The 14,533-nt window shown below is 41.4% G+C and overlaps 1 protein-coding gene across 15 annotated transcripts in view; it reads right to left on the bottom strand.

Moving 5' to 3' along the window:
- Positions 1–14,533, bottom strand: part of GRK4 (G protein-coupled receptor kinase 4) — a 103,312-nt gene that overhangs the window by 51,875 nt on the left and 36,904 nt on the right. For 10 of the 15 annotated variants that reach the window (XM_047718689.1, XM_047718691.1, XM_047718690.1 and 7 more), the window contains 3 exons: positions 14,340–14,452; positions 10,615–10,692; positions 2,034–2,134 (listed from right to left, as the gene is read on the bottom strand). In XM_047718689.1, the coding sequence (XP_047574645.1) occupies positions 2,034–2,134; positions 10,615–10,692; positions 14,340–14,452 (292 nt within the window). The remainder of the gene's footprint in view (positions 1–2,033; positions 2,135–10,614; positions 10,693–14,339; positions 14,453–14,533) is intronic. The other 5 variants (XM_047718697.1, XM_047718698.1, XM_047718699.1 and 2 more) reach the window with 1 other exon arrangement.

The following is a 14,533-nucleotide window of genomic DNA, read 5'->3' as shown; positions in this document are numbered from 1 at the left end:
CTCTTGGGGTGAAGCAGCAGCAATCCTTGACCAGCCCCTCCCCCTGCAGGTCTCTGTGCTCCCTGGCCTCCTCCTCAGCCTGCAGGGAAAGGTCTTGTGAAGGCTCTTCTCAGGGCCCCAGGTTAGGAGACGTGCCCTCAGCACTCCCTCCCTAGATACTTACTCAGTGCCTACGGTAGGCTGAATAATCAATGACGCAAACATACACAGGTCCCCATTCCTGGAGCCTGTGACTATCACCCTTCCTGGCAACAGAGATTCTGCAGATGACTGAGTTAAGGGGCCTGAGATGGGAAAACGATCCTGGATTATCTGAGTGGGCCCTAAATGCCATCACATGTCACTGTAAGAGGGAGGCCAAGGGAGATGTGGACGTATAGAGTAAAAAAAAGGCTTCCAAAAGTCAGAAGCAGAGAGAAAGTTGAGGACACTGTATGGCTGGTTCTGAAGGTGGAGTAAGGGGCCACGAGCCAAGTAACACACTCCTAGAAGCCAGAAAAAAACACAAGAAAATGGATTCTCCTCTAGATCCTCAATGGAGCAAGGACCAGCAGACAACGTGATTTCTGTCCAGCGATACTGTTTTCAGACTTCTGACCTCCAGAACTGAAAGAACATAGATGTGTGTTGTCTTAGGCCATCAAGTCTGTGGCAATCTGTTATGGCCCCAATAGGAAACTGACACAGATTTCTCTGTCATTCCACTTGGTTGTATAAGCTCCCTAGAGTAGAGAATCAACTTATCCTTGCTTATCATTTTACTCCTGGAAACTAGATCAATGACAGCACAAAATAGGTGCTTAATATTTTCTGAAAAAATAACAATAAACTGAGGCTCCGCAATTCCTATTTTAAGGCCCGTAGGAACGAAAACTCAGTCCGCAATGTTTTATTTTGTTCTCTAGCATAACCTCGACCCAAAGAAGCAAACTATTATGACTTGAAATGCTTCTTTCAAACAGATATGTTGAGTCCTAACCCTGGTGTCTGAATATTGGCCTTACTTGGAATAAGGGTCTTTGCAAATACCATGAGTTAAGATGAGGTCATACCGGAATGGGGTTGGCCCTGATCCAATGGGAATGGTGCTCTTCTAAGAAGAGGAGAGAACACAAGGACAAAGACAGCAGAGACTCAAATGCTGCAGCTGCAGGCCCAGAAACACTAGGGAGACAAGCAGGGACAAGGAAAGATCCTGTCCTTGAGAGACCTTGACTTCAGACTCCCAGCTTCCAGAACTGTGAGAATAAATTTCTGTTGTTGCTTTGAGAGCAAGACAGAGACAGTGAGAGAACGAATGGCAGGGAGGAGAGAGGCAGAGGCAGAGGGGGAAGCAGGCTCCCAGCTGAGCAAGAAGGCCAATGTAAGACTCCTTCCCACGACCGTGGGATCATGGCCTGAGCTCACTGAGCCCCCCAGGAGCCCGGAGAATACATTTCTACTGTTTTGTGCCACCAAAGTTTGTGGGACTTTGTGAGGGCCGCCCCAGGAAATGGACACAGCACTGAACAGAGAACCAGCATGAACCAGCCTCTGTTGAATGGATCTTAGGAGAAATGACACCCGAATGCTGCCTGACTGGACAGAGGACTCTGTGTTCTGGGCCAGATCAGTCCAGAAACCATTCTTTCTCCCTGTGTACATCAGAAGCCAGATTTAGTCAAAGTGCTTTCACTTGGAATTTTCCTGTCTGTATTGCAAACATCTAGAGAAAAGATGCAAGTGCCTAGGGCTTTAAAAAACAACACTTTATGGAATCTTTTCATCCCACACACACGCATTTCAGAAGGCCGAGTGGAGGGTCAGGGACCCACAAAGCTACACACAAACACTGGGTCTCCATGATGTGACCCACTTCAGTGCGTCCCTTCCATCTGTGTAATTATCACCCCTCATGCACATCTCTCCAGTGAAAGTGACTGCGTTAACTGGGAAAGTTCTTTGGTAAGAGCTGGTGTCATGCAGAGAGAGGCCCTGTAAGCCTCCGTCTGCTGTCAGCCACATGGCTGTGTGGGATGGCAGGGGCTGATTACCTTGTGCATTCCTCAAAGACGTCCTTGCCGGGGTTCTGCTTCAGTCTCAACCGACATTCTCTCAAAACACGGGCAGGTATTTCTGGTAAAGGGGTTGCCGCCTTTTTGATACAGCACAAACCAAATGCATAATAGTTAGTGATTTCATAATTTACCAGCTATAAACAGAACCTAATGCTTACTGTTAAAAAAAAGTACAACATGGTGCCTGGGTGGCTCAGTGGGTTAAAGCCTCTGCCTTCGGCTCAGGTCATGATCCCGGGGTCCTGTGATCAAGCCCTGCATCAGGTTCTCTGCTCGGCAGGGAGCCTGCTTCCTCCTCTCTCTCTGCCTGCCTCTCTGCCTACTTGTGATCTCTGTCAAATAAATAAATAAAATCTTAAAAAAAAAAAAAAAAGTACAACATCGAGAGCCCGAAATAAATCAAAGAGCCACCTTCACCTGCTGCCCTGGTGTCATCTTCCAGAGTTCACTGTGTTGTCTACCTTTTCAGATCTTTTCCTAAGCAAATCGAATCGGAGTGGAAAGCAAGCTTTCCAGGAGATATCTGTACACCATATCCACAGCAGCATTATGCACAATATCCAAAAGGTGGGAGCAACCCAAGGGCCCACTGACAGACGAATGGATGAACCCCATGGTCCATCCATGCAGGGGAATGTCATTCAGCTTCAAAGAGGAAGGACGTTCTGACCTGCTACAACACGGATAAACCTTGAGGACATTATGCCCGGTGAAATGAGCCAGCCACAAAAGGACAGATACTGTATGATCCCACTTCTATGAGGTCCCTCAAATGGTCAGAATATTAGAGACAGAACATGGAATGGGAAGAGAAAGTGGGAGCTGTGTTTCATAGGGACAGAATTTCAGATCTGTAGGAGAAAGAAAGTTCAGGAGACGGATGGTGGTGAAGGCTGCCCACAACATCAGTATGTGTAATGCCACTGAACTGTGCACTTAGACATGGCTACGATGATCAACTTTATGTCTTTTTTGTCACAATTAAAAATGTAGGGGCGCCTGGGTGGCTCAGTGGTTAAACCTCTGCCTTTGGGGGCGCCTGGGTGGCTCAGTGGGTTAAGCCGCTGCCTTCGGCTCAGGTCATGATCCCAGGTCCTGGGTTCAAGCCCCACATCAGGCTTTCTGCTCAGCAGGGAGCCTGCTTCCTCCTCTCTCTCTGCCTGCCTCTCTGCCTACTTGTGATTTCTCTCTGTCAAATAAATAAATAAAATCTTTTAAAAAAAAAAAAAAAAAACACCTCTGCCTTCGGCTCAGGTCATGATCTCAGGGTCCTGGGATCGAGCCCTGCATCTGGCTCTCTGCTCGGCGGGGAGCCTGCTTCCCCCTCTTTCTCTGCCTTCCTCTCTGCCTACTTGTGATCTCTGTCTGTCACATAAATAAATAAAATCTTTAAAAAAAAATGTAAACACATCCACATGGACACAAACCCTCAGAAATACACAATTTTTTCTCACACAAAGGCGATAAAAATATATATGTAGTTTTGTAAATATGTGCTGCAACTGAGAAAGCTACTATATTTTCCCAAAGACTGCATGGTTTTCCAGAGGATGTGTTTATTTGTCCTTCTGACACATTCTAGTTACCCATTTCCTCCTCTGCAGACACCACTGCTATGCCTATCTTTGTACCATGGTGTTTTTATAAGACAGATTCTTGGAGGTAGAATTACTAGCTCAAAGGATACCTGTCTCTTAAACACTGATATTCCTTGCAAAGCTGACCTCCAAAAAGGCCCTACCACTTCACATTCTCACTCATTATGTCCCTACATGCCAGCTTCCCATTCTCTAAATCCTCAACTAGAAAATTCCAGAGAAAGAAAACACATAACAAAACTTTTTTCCAGAGTTATTGAAAAAGATACCCAGATCATGTTCAATTACACATTTAGTTTGTCATTAGGCATGAGAAATGCATTCTAGACTGATTTCTGGCAGTGGTATAGCTAAGCTAGCACAGCAAAACTGGGTTTTCTAAAAATCAAAGAAATACTTTCATCAAAGTTGAACTAATGATAGAAATATACAATATAGAAAACTCATTTTTAAAAATGAACAATACTGATATAACTATAGCCATTAATAGGTGTCATTTAAATGATCTAACAGAAATGAGGCATTTTTCCATCTTTACTATGTCTGCCTTTGGCTCAGGTCATGATCTCAGGGTCCTGGGATCAAGCCCTGAGTCAGGCTCCCTGCTCAGTGGGGAGCCTGCTTCTCCCTCTGGCCCTCCCCACCCCACGCCCTGCTTGTGCACCCTCTCTCTCAAATAAATAAATAAAATACTTATTAAAAAATAAAAAAGAAGGAGAGATAAAGATTCACCCAGGCAAACAAAACTAAAGGAGCTTATCACTAAACCAGCCCTGCCAGAAATATTAAAGGTGACTTCAATGGAAAGGAAAACCAAAAAGGATGATATGAAGGGAGGAAATACAAAAGCAGTAAAAATGAATACTTCTGTAAAAACAGTCAAGGAACTCACAAAATAAAAAGATGTAAATATTACATCATAAACTCAAAATGTGGGAAGGAAAGGAGTAAAGAATGGGTTCAAACTTAAACGACCATGAACTTAAAATAGACTGTTATATGACGGTGTTATGTATCGCCCTAATAGGAACCACTAATCAAAAACCACTAATAAATATGCAAAGAATAAAGAGAAGTAAATTCAAATATATCACTAAGGAAAACCAGCAAACTATCAAAGAGAGAAAGACAAGAAAGGTTGAGAGAATATCTTCAGAAACAACCAAAAAACAAGCAATAAAATGACATTAAGTACAGATCTATCAATAGTTACTTTGAATGTAAATGAACTAAATGCTTTAGTCAAAAAACACAGGATGACAGAATGGTTGAGAAAAGAAGACCCAACTATATGCTCCCTACAAGGGACCCATTTTAGACCTAAAGACACCAGCCAGGGAAAGTGAGGGGACGGAGAAACAGCTATCACGCAAAGGCTTGTCAAGAGAAAGCCAGAGCAACAATACTTATCCCAGACAAAACAAACTTTTTAAGATTTTATTTATTTGTTTGACAAACAGGGATCACAAGTAGGCAGAGAAGCAGGCAGAGAGAGAGAGGAGTAAGCAGGCTCCCCGATGAGCGGAGAACCCAATGTGGGGCTTGATCCCAGGACCCTGGGATCGTGACCCGAGCCAAAGGCAGAGGCTCTAACTCACCGAGCCACCCAGGTGTCCCCAAAATAGACTTTAAAACAAAGACTATAATAAGCTACAAGGAAGGGCATTACATAATAAATAATAAAGGGGCAATCCTATAAGAGAATATAAGAATTGTCAATATTTATGCATCCAACCTCTAAGCACCCAAATACATAAAACAGTTAATAACAAATGTAAAGGATCTAATTGATAATAACGGATAATATTAGGGGACTTTAACCCCCCACTTACCTCAATGGACAGATTATCGAAACAGATAATCAACAAGAAAATAATGGCTTTGAATGACACACTGCACCAGACAGATTTAACAGATATATTCAGAACATTCCATCCTCAAAGAGCAGAATACACATTCTTTTCAAGTGCACGTGGAACATTCTCCAGAAAAGATCACACATTAGGTCACAAATAAACCTTCACAAATTTAAAAAGATCAAAGTCATGCTGTGTGTGTATCTTTTCTTGACACAACACTATGAAACTGAAAGTCAACTACAAAAAAAATCTGGGAAGACCACAAATACAAGGAGGTTAAATACCATGCTACTAAACAATGAATGGGTCAACCAGGAAATAAAAGACGAAATAAAAAAGTACATGGAAACAAATGCAAATGAAAACACAATGGTTCAAAACCTTTGGGATGCAGCAAAATAGCTGTGAGAGAGAAGTTTATAGCAATACAGGCCGACTTCAAAAAGCAAGAAAAATTTCAAATAAATAACCTAACCTTATATCTAGAGGAGTTGGAAAAAGAACAATAAACAAAACCTAAAACCAACAGAAAGAAGGAAATAATAAATATTAGAGCAGAAAGAAACAATACAGAAACTAAAAAACCAGTAGAACAGATCAATGAAACCACGAGCTGGTTCTTTGAAAAAAAATCTATAAAGTTGATTAGCCTCTAGCCAGACTCATCAAGGAAAAAGAGATAAAGGATCCAAATAAATAGAATCACAAATAGAGAGGAGAAATACCAACAAACACCACCAAAGTACAAACAATTCTAAGAGAATATTATGAAAAACTATATGCCAACTAATTGGACAATGTAGAAGAAACGGATAAATTCCTAGAAACATATAAACTACTGAAACTGAAAGAGGAAGAAATAGAAAATCTGAACAGATCAATTATCTGAAAAGAAACTGAATCATTAAAAGAAAAAAAAACAAAAAAACAAAAAACAAAAACCCTCCCAACAAACAAAAGTCCAGGACCAGATGGTTTCACAGGTGAATTCTACCAAACATTTAAAGAAGAATTAATACTTATTCCTTTCAAACTATTCCAAAAACTGGGTAAGGAAGGCAAACTTCCAAATTCATTCTATGAGGCCAGTATTACCCTGATACCAAAACCAGATAAAGACATCACAAAAAAAAGAGAACTACAGGCCAACATCTCTGATGAACACAGATGCAAAAATCCTCAACAAAATACTAGCAAACCAAATCCAACAATACACTGGAAAAAAAAAAAATTCACAATCATTCACAATCAAGTGGGGTTTATTCCCGTGTTGCACTGGTGGTTCAATATTTGCAAATCAATCAATATGATACATCATATCAACAAGAGAAAGGATAAAAACCAAATGATCATTTCAACAGACATAGAAAAAACATCTGACAAAGTATAACGTCCATTCATGATGAAAGCCCTAACAAAGTAGGTTTTGAGAGAACACACCCCAACATAATAACGGCCATGTGTGAAAAACTCACACCTAACATCATCCCTAATGAGAAAAACAGAGCTTTTTCTCGGCAGTTAGGAACAAAACAGGGATGTCTACTCTCACAACTTTTATTCAACATAATACTGGAAGTCCTAGCCACAGCAATCAGACAAGAAAAGGAATAAAGGGCATCCAGATTGGTGAAGAAGAAGTAAAGCTTCTCCTATTTGCAGATGACATGATGCTACATATAGAAAACCCTAAAGACTCCACCAAAAAGCTACCAGAACTGGAAAACTAATTCACTAAAGTTGCAGTATATAAAATCAATGTATAGAAACCCATTGCATTTCTATACACCAATAAGAAGCAGCAGAATGGGAAATTAAGAAAATAATCCCATTTTTAATTATGCCAAAAATAATAAAATACCTAGGAATAAACTCAACCAGGGACGTGAAAGGTCTATAAATTTTCAATTTTAAAACACCGAGGAAGAAATTGAAGATGATGCAAACAGATGGAAAGATATTACATGCTCACAGATTTGAAAAACGAGTATTGTTAAAATGTCTATACTACCCCAAGCAATTTAATGCAATCCCTATGAAAATACCAACAGCATTTTTCAAAGAACTAGAATAAACAATCCTAAAATTTAAATGGAACCACAATGACCTTGAATAGCCAAAGCAAATTTGAAAAAGAAAAACAAAACTGGAGGTATCACAATTCCAGATTTTAAGATACATTACAAAGCTATAGTAGTCAAAAAAGTATCGTTACTGCCACAAAAACAGACACACAGATCAACAGAACAGAATAGAAAACCCAGAAATAAACCCACAATTATATGGTCAATTAATCTTCAATGGAGGCAAGAATATGCAATGGGAAAAGATGGTGTTTGGAAAACTGGACCACTTTTTCATACCACACACAAAAATAAACTCAAAATGGATTAAGGAGCGAACTGTGAGACCTGAAACCACAAAAATCCCAGAAGAGCAAAGACAGTTCTGACATCAGCTGCCCCAACTTTTTTCTAGATAATATCTCCTGAGACAAGAGAAGCAAGCAAAAATTAAGTATTGGGACTTTATTAGAATAAAAAGCTTCTGCACAGTGAAGGAACCAATCAACAAAACAAAAAGATAACTGACTGATTAGGAGAAGGTATTTACAAATGACACATCCCAAGAAAGAGTTAGTATCTAACACATATAAAGAACTTCTAAAACTCAATGTCCCAGAGACAAATAATCTGATTACAGACAGGCAGAAGAAGACATCCAGATGGCCAGCAGACACATGAAAAGATGCTCAACATCACTCATCATCAGGGAAATTAAAATCAAAACCATAGTGAGATACCACCTCACACCTGTCAGAATAGCTAAAATCAAAAAGACAAGAAACAAGTGTTGGTGAGGATGTGGAGAAAAAGGAACCCTCACGCACTATAGGTGGGAATACAAACTGGTGTGGCCACTGTGGAAGACAGTATGGAGTTTCCTCAAAAAATTAAAAATAGAAATACCATATGATCCAATAATTACACTACTGGGTACTTACCCAAAGAATATGAGAGCACTAATTCAAAGGGATATAAGCACACGTTTATTGCAGCATTATTTACAATAGCCAAACTATGGAGGCAGCCTAAGGGTCCATTGACTGATGAATGGATAAAGATGTGGTCTATGTATGTATGTACGTATCTATCTATCTATCTAGGAATATTACACCATAAAAAAGAATGAAACCTTGTCATTTGCAATGAAATGGATGGAGCTAGATAGTGTTATGCTAAGTGAAATAAATCAGACCGAGAAAGACAAATACCATATAATTTCACTCACACATGGAATTAAAAAAATAATAATAAAACAAATGAGCAAAGAAAAAAAAAGAGAGAGACAAACCAAAACATAGACTCTTAACTATGGAAGACAAACTAATGGTCACCAGAGGGAGGTGGGCTGGGGGGATGGGTGAAATAGGTGATGGGGATTAAGAGGGGCACTTGTGATGAGCACTGGTGATTAAAAAAAAAAAAAAAAAGCTCATGGAGAAAATTAAATGTTTCATATTTTGACTAATCAGAATAGAGTTATAAAATAATGTCAATGTCAAAATTATTTTTTTTTAAAGATTTTATTTACTTATTTGTCAGAGAGAGAGAGAGGGAGAGAGAGCGAGCACAGGCAGACAGAATGGCAGGCAGAGGCAGAGGGAGAAGCAGGCTCCCTGATGAGCAGAGAGCCCGATGTGGGACTCGATCCCAGGACGCCGGGATCATGACCTGAGCCGAAGGCAGCTGCTTAACCAACTGAGCCACCCAGGCGTCCCTCAAAATTATTTTTATGGCAAAAAAGTTTTATTTCTGTTGTCAAAAAAAAATACAAAACTATTCAGTGATTTAAATTAAAAAAAATAAAACACAATGGAATTAGGTGAATGAGAAACATCAACTCCTCCCAGTCACTGGGGGTACCTGCAATTTATGTGAATGCTGTAGCACCTGTGTTGGAAATGATCTAGGAGCCATGGTAGTTTGGTATTGATGCTGGCGGCTAAGGCGAACACAGGCTTTGGAGTCAAAACCTATTTGGTCTGAGACAAACTCTGACATCACTGGTTGTGCGTTTATCTTTGCGCTCCCTTGCCAATTCACTGGCCTTCCCTGCCCCCCACATTATCTTTTGCACCAGTGAGCTTCCCCTACCATCTTCAGCCAGCTAGGCTCAGAATCTGAACATTTTGGACTCATTCTTACTATGCTATTCTCCAAGCACAATCTCTCCATGTTTGATTCCTGGCTCCCGCACTTAACATGCTGTGTGACCTTTGGTGAGCCATTTAACCACTCTGATTTTCAGTCTTACCTACGACAATGGACATAATAATGAACCCATCTCATAGGACTGTTGTATTAAACAACTCACATGTACACAGCTCAGAGCGGTATTCACTAAAGGTTAGTTATCCTTGTTACTGTTCTCCTCCAACTCTACAACACAGAGGGGCCTGCCCAGGGTTTAGGACTTTTAACAGCCTACAAAAGAGAAGTCATGTGAAAGGAAACAAGTGACAGCTCTCATTTCAGGGACACAGTAAACTGTAAGGATAGTCTACTGAATGAAAAAGCCTAAAACCTAAGACCCATTAAAGCTGTTAGGAAAAAAATGTTATTTTCAGTCCAAGACAAATAAAATTCTCTAATGCTGTTTTCTGTTTGAGGAAACATAGAAACGTTTAGATTCTTTGAATTAATTTTCTAAGAGATTTGTTCATTTCCTCACCAACTCAAAAGAAAATGCATAGGGGCGCCTGGGTGGCTCAGTGGGTTAAGCCTCTGCCTTCGGCTCAGGTCATGATCTCAGGGTCCTGGGATTGAGCCCCGCATGGGGCTCTCTGCTCAGCAGGGAGCCTGCTTCCCCCACCCTTTCTCTCTGTCTGCCTTTCTGACTACTTGTGATCTCTCTCTCTCTCTCTGTAAAATAAATAAAATATTAAAAAAAAAAAGAAAATGCATAAGAGGATTATTTATAAGAAATAAAAATTTTAACATACTTGTTATATCTTATCCAACTAAGTAAGAAGGGCAATGTACTCTAATTATTTAAGCAAGCATTAACAAATCTTTTCATCTAAGGAAGAAAACACACCTCGGCATCGAAGAACATGTGTAGGATTTGCAGTCCACAGCTTCTGCGGTCCTCGTCGGCGGCCACTTCGTATTCTGCCTGACGGTAGAGATGAGAACAAAGGTAAATAGTAGTGGAGCTTCTCCACTGACTTCACAGGGTTTCAGATTCTCTGAAATACGGAATTGGCTGGGTGCCCTAAGAACCACAGAGTAGCTCTAACTGATCTGATACTGACCGAGTGTCTGCAGCTCTTTTTTGGGAAACTAATGGCAAGGAAGGGAAAAGACCATTAAGGGTGAACAATGCAGTAAAGCAACACATTCCACAGTGCTCTCTGGCATATTACACTTTCAGCCCTTAAATGTGGCCAAACAGAACCAAATAAACACCTTGCATTGCTCTAGGCAACAGCATTTTAGAGATGTCCAAGAGGCACGTGGCAGACCTGAGTGCAGAGCTCCCAGAGAAGTCAGAGCTGGCAACGCCAAAGCAGGAGACGTCCCTATGCAGGTGTCAGGCAGGGGATTGTAAGAGACGGCTGCTACCATGCAGGCCAGAAGCCAAAGGAAGGGTCAAGGCAGAACTTGATCAATATCTAAACCTCTACAAGAGAACAAGCAAGGAAGAAACTGCAAAGAAAGAAGAGAGAAAGCCTGAGCAGAGATCATAAAAGCCTGGCTAAGAGAATTTCAAGCAGAGACTGCTCCACAATGTCAACAGACTTGGAGACTCAGGCACAAGGAGGCCTCAGGGAAGCCACTGGATCCTGCAGCTCGGGGCTGAGAAGAACAGCAAAGCTAATAGTCAGATGGGCTTGGAGAGATTAGTGAGGAAACCAAGACTGAAGGAAGTTCATGTACTGAACACAGAAAGCCCTTGTGGGCAGGAGTCGTACCTCGTACTTGATTCTGCCTCCTCCACGGGCCCAGCCTGGGAGCCACGGCTGTCAGGCCGTGACCCAGTCAGAGCCAGCTTCTTGTTCTGTGTTCAAGGGCACTGTACTGACCTCGACTAGTAACTAAACCCCGCTGACTTAGAGAACCTTCCAGCTCACGTTCTGGACACTGGATGGCATGCAATCAACAGAAAAGAAAGCACTGCGATTTTGTGAGGGTCTTTCCACATGCCATCGTGTTAGAAACAATGTCCAGGTGTTCAAATACTCATCTAGTCATTGCTGGGCTCATACTTGTAGGTGTGATTAAAGTCTTTACCAGGTGACTTTAAGTAAAGGAGATTATTTTAGAGAATCTGGGTGGGCCTGATTCAATCAGTTGAAAGGCATTAAAACCAGAGCTGAGGCTTCCTGAAGGAATGCTGCCTGAGGAAAGCAGCTTCACTCCATTTTGGGAGGATTCCCTCCTGTCCTATAGATTTAAGACTCTCCTAGCCAGACCTTACAGTCCTGTTTAAGCCAATTCCTTGCAATAAACCTCTTAATAGGGGCACCTGGGTGGCTCAGTCACTAGGCATCTTCCTTCAGCTCAGGTCATGATCTCGGGGTCCTGGGATCGAGCCCCTGTGGGGCTCTCTGCTCAGCAGGCAGCCTGCTTCTCCCTCTCCCATTCCCACAACTTGTGTTCTGTCAAATAAATAAATAAAAACTTTAAAAAAAACTTAATAAATCTCTCCTATTGGTTGTTTCTCTCACAGAACACTAATTGCCAAAGATGCCATTAATTCAGTCAACAAACACTAAGCGGTAAAGAGCGAACAATCATACTGGGTGCCATGAGGGAACTAGGCAAGATAGCAAGATGCCATCTCTTCACTGCCGAAGCTCCAAGAATCCGCAGTCACCTACCACAAGGACAGTCCAAGCAGCACGAACTGTACAAGTGGCATAATGAGGCGTTCTTCACTAACTCACACAGCTGCCATCAAAAACAACACAAAACCGAACAGAACCTGTCATTGCAGTCAACTGGTGGTCACCTAACCATTAATAGGTCTCATGTCACTATCAGGAGATCCAAACCATGGGGCGTCTGGGTGGCTCAGTGGGTTAAAGCCTCTGCCTTTGGCTCGGGACGTGGTCCATGGATCCTGGGATCAAGCCCTGCATCAGGCTCTCTGCTCGGCGGGAGGCCTGCTTCCTCCTCTCTCTCTCTCTGCCTGCCTCTCCACCTACTTGAGATCTCTGTCTGTCAAATAAATAAATAAAATCTTAAAAAAAAAAAAAAAGAAGAAGATCCAAACCTGAAAGAACTTTAACAATACAGTTTAGCCATTTTGAAAATATAGAGCTGGAGGTCCCTAAATTCTTAAAACATAGCAGCTTGGCAAATAGAACTCAATACACTAGGACATATCTACATTCTACTGGAACTGACAAGGCCTGTCCCACTATACCAGAGTTCTAGCTTAAATTAAAACAACAACAACAACAACAACAAAATGAAAAAAACCTCCTTTCAAAGCTTTGTCTTATTCTAGTAAAGACACCAGGAAGGAAAGGGCTGGGGAGCTGCATGGAGGATAGGCAAGACCCTCAAATGTCCTTCTGAAAGAATACAGGCATACCTCGTTTTATTGCGCTTTGCTTTGTTGCTCTTTACAGACAATGCACTTCTTTACAAATCGAAGGTCTGTAACAATGCTCTGGCCAACAAGTCTATTGGTGCCATTTTTCCAAGAGCATTTGTTTATGTCCTGTCTCTGTGTCATAATTTGTAAATTCTCCCAATATTTTAAACCTTTTCATTATTATTATATTCACCTTGGTGATCTGTGATCAGTGATTTTGATGTTCCTTTTAACTGTTTTGGAGCTACCTGAGCCGCACTCATATAAGGCAGTAAATTTAATAAATATTATGTGTGTTCTGACTGCTCCGCTGACCAGCCCTCCCCCTCTCTTTCCCTCTCCTCAGGCCTCCCCATTCACCAACACACAATATCGCAATTAGGCCAGTTAATAACCCTATGATGGCCTCTAGGGGTGCCTGGGTGGCTCAGTCAGTTCTGCCTTCGGCTCAGGTTGTGATCCCAGGGTCCTGGGATGGAGTCCCACAGGCTCCCTGCTCAAGGGAGTCTCCTTCTTCCTCTGCCCCTCCCCACCTCATGCTCATGCCCTCTCTCTCATATATAAAATTAAAAAAAAAAAACAAAAAACTATACTGTGTTCAAGTGAAAGAAAGAGTCAATCAATGTTGCAAACTTCCATCTTGTTTTATTTTAAGAAACTGCCACAGACACTCCAACCTTCAGCAACCCCTACCCTGACCAGCCAGCAGCCATCAACATCCAGGCAGGACCCTCCACCAGAAAAAGAGATGATGCCTTGCTGAAAGGTTGAAGCATGGTTAGCATTTTCTAGCAACAGAGTTTTTTTTCAGATTAATGTTATTGTACAGTTAATAGACTATAGTATAGTGTAGACATAACTTTTATATGCAATAGGAAACAAAAAATTTATTTGACATGCTTCATTGCTGTGGTCTGGACATAGACCCGCAATATCTGAGTGTGCCTGCACTGACCACAGGATGGAAGGCAGACCATCTGCTTCCAGACTCCAGCTGACCTCAGTTAACTGAAAGCACAGAAAGCAAAAAAGGCAGATATGGAGATGTATCATATAAGGACTTCCATACCGAGGTAACATGACACCAAAAAACCAGTTTTTCTACTCTTACTGTCATTGCCAAGGTCTACTGAACTTAGACCTAATTTTTCAGATCTAGTATGTTAATTTTCACAAGCACAAGAATGGGTAGTTCAACACAGAGCTAAATTGCTTACCACTGCATCCAGGAATTCAATGCATCCCTTTAGATCTTGCTGTATATCACAGAATTGCCTGAAGAGAAGTCTTCCTATTGGTTGCTTGTCACAAAGACTGCTATAATCCTTTTCTAGGTGAGGAAAGGAGATAAGAAATAAACCAATATGATCATTACAATTCAGAAAGTTTTTTCTGAACTGCTGTTTTCACC

Source organism: Lutra lutra, chromosome 2 (genome assembly GCF_902655055.1).
Source record: "Lutra lutra chromosome 2, mLutLut1.2, whole genome shotgun sequence".
In the NCBI taxonomy this organism is placed as follows: Eukaryota; Metazoa; Chordata; class Mammalia; order Carnivora; family Mustelidae; genus Lutra; species Lutra lutra.
This window is presented reverse-complemented; position numbering and strand designations above follow the sequence as displayed.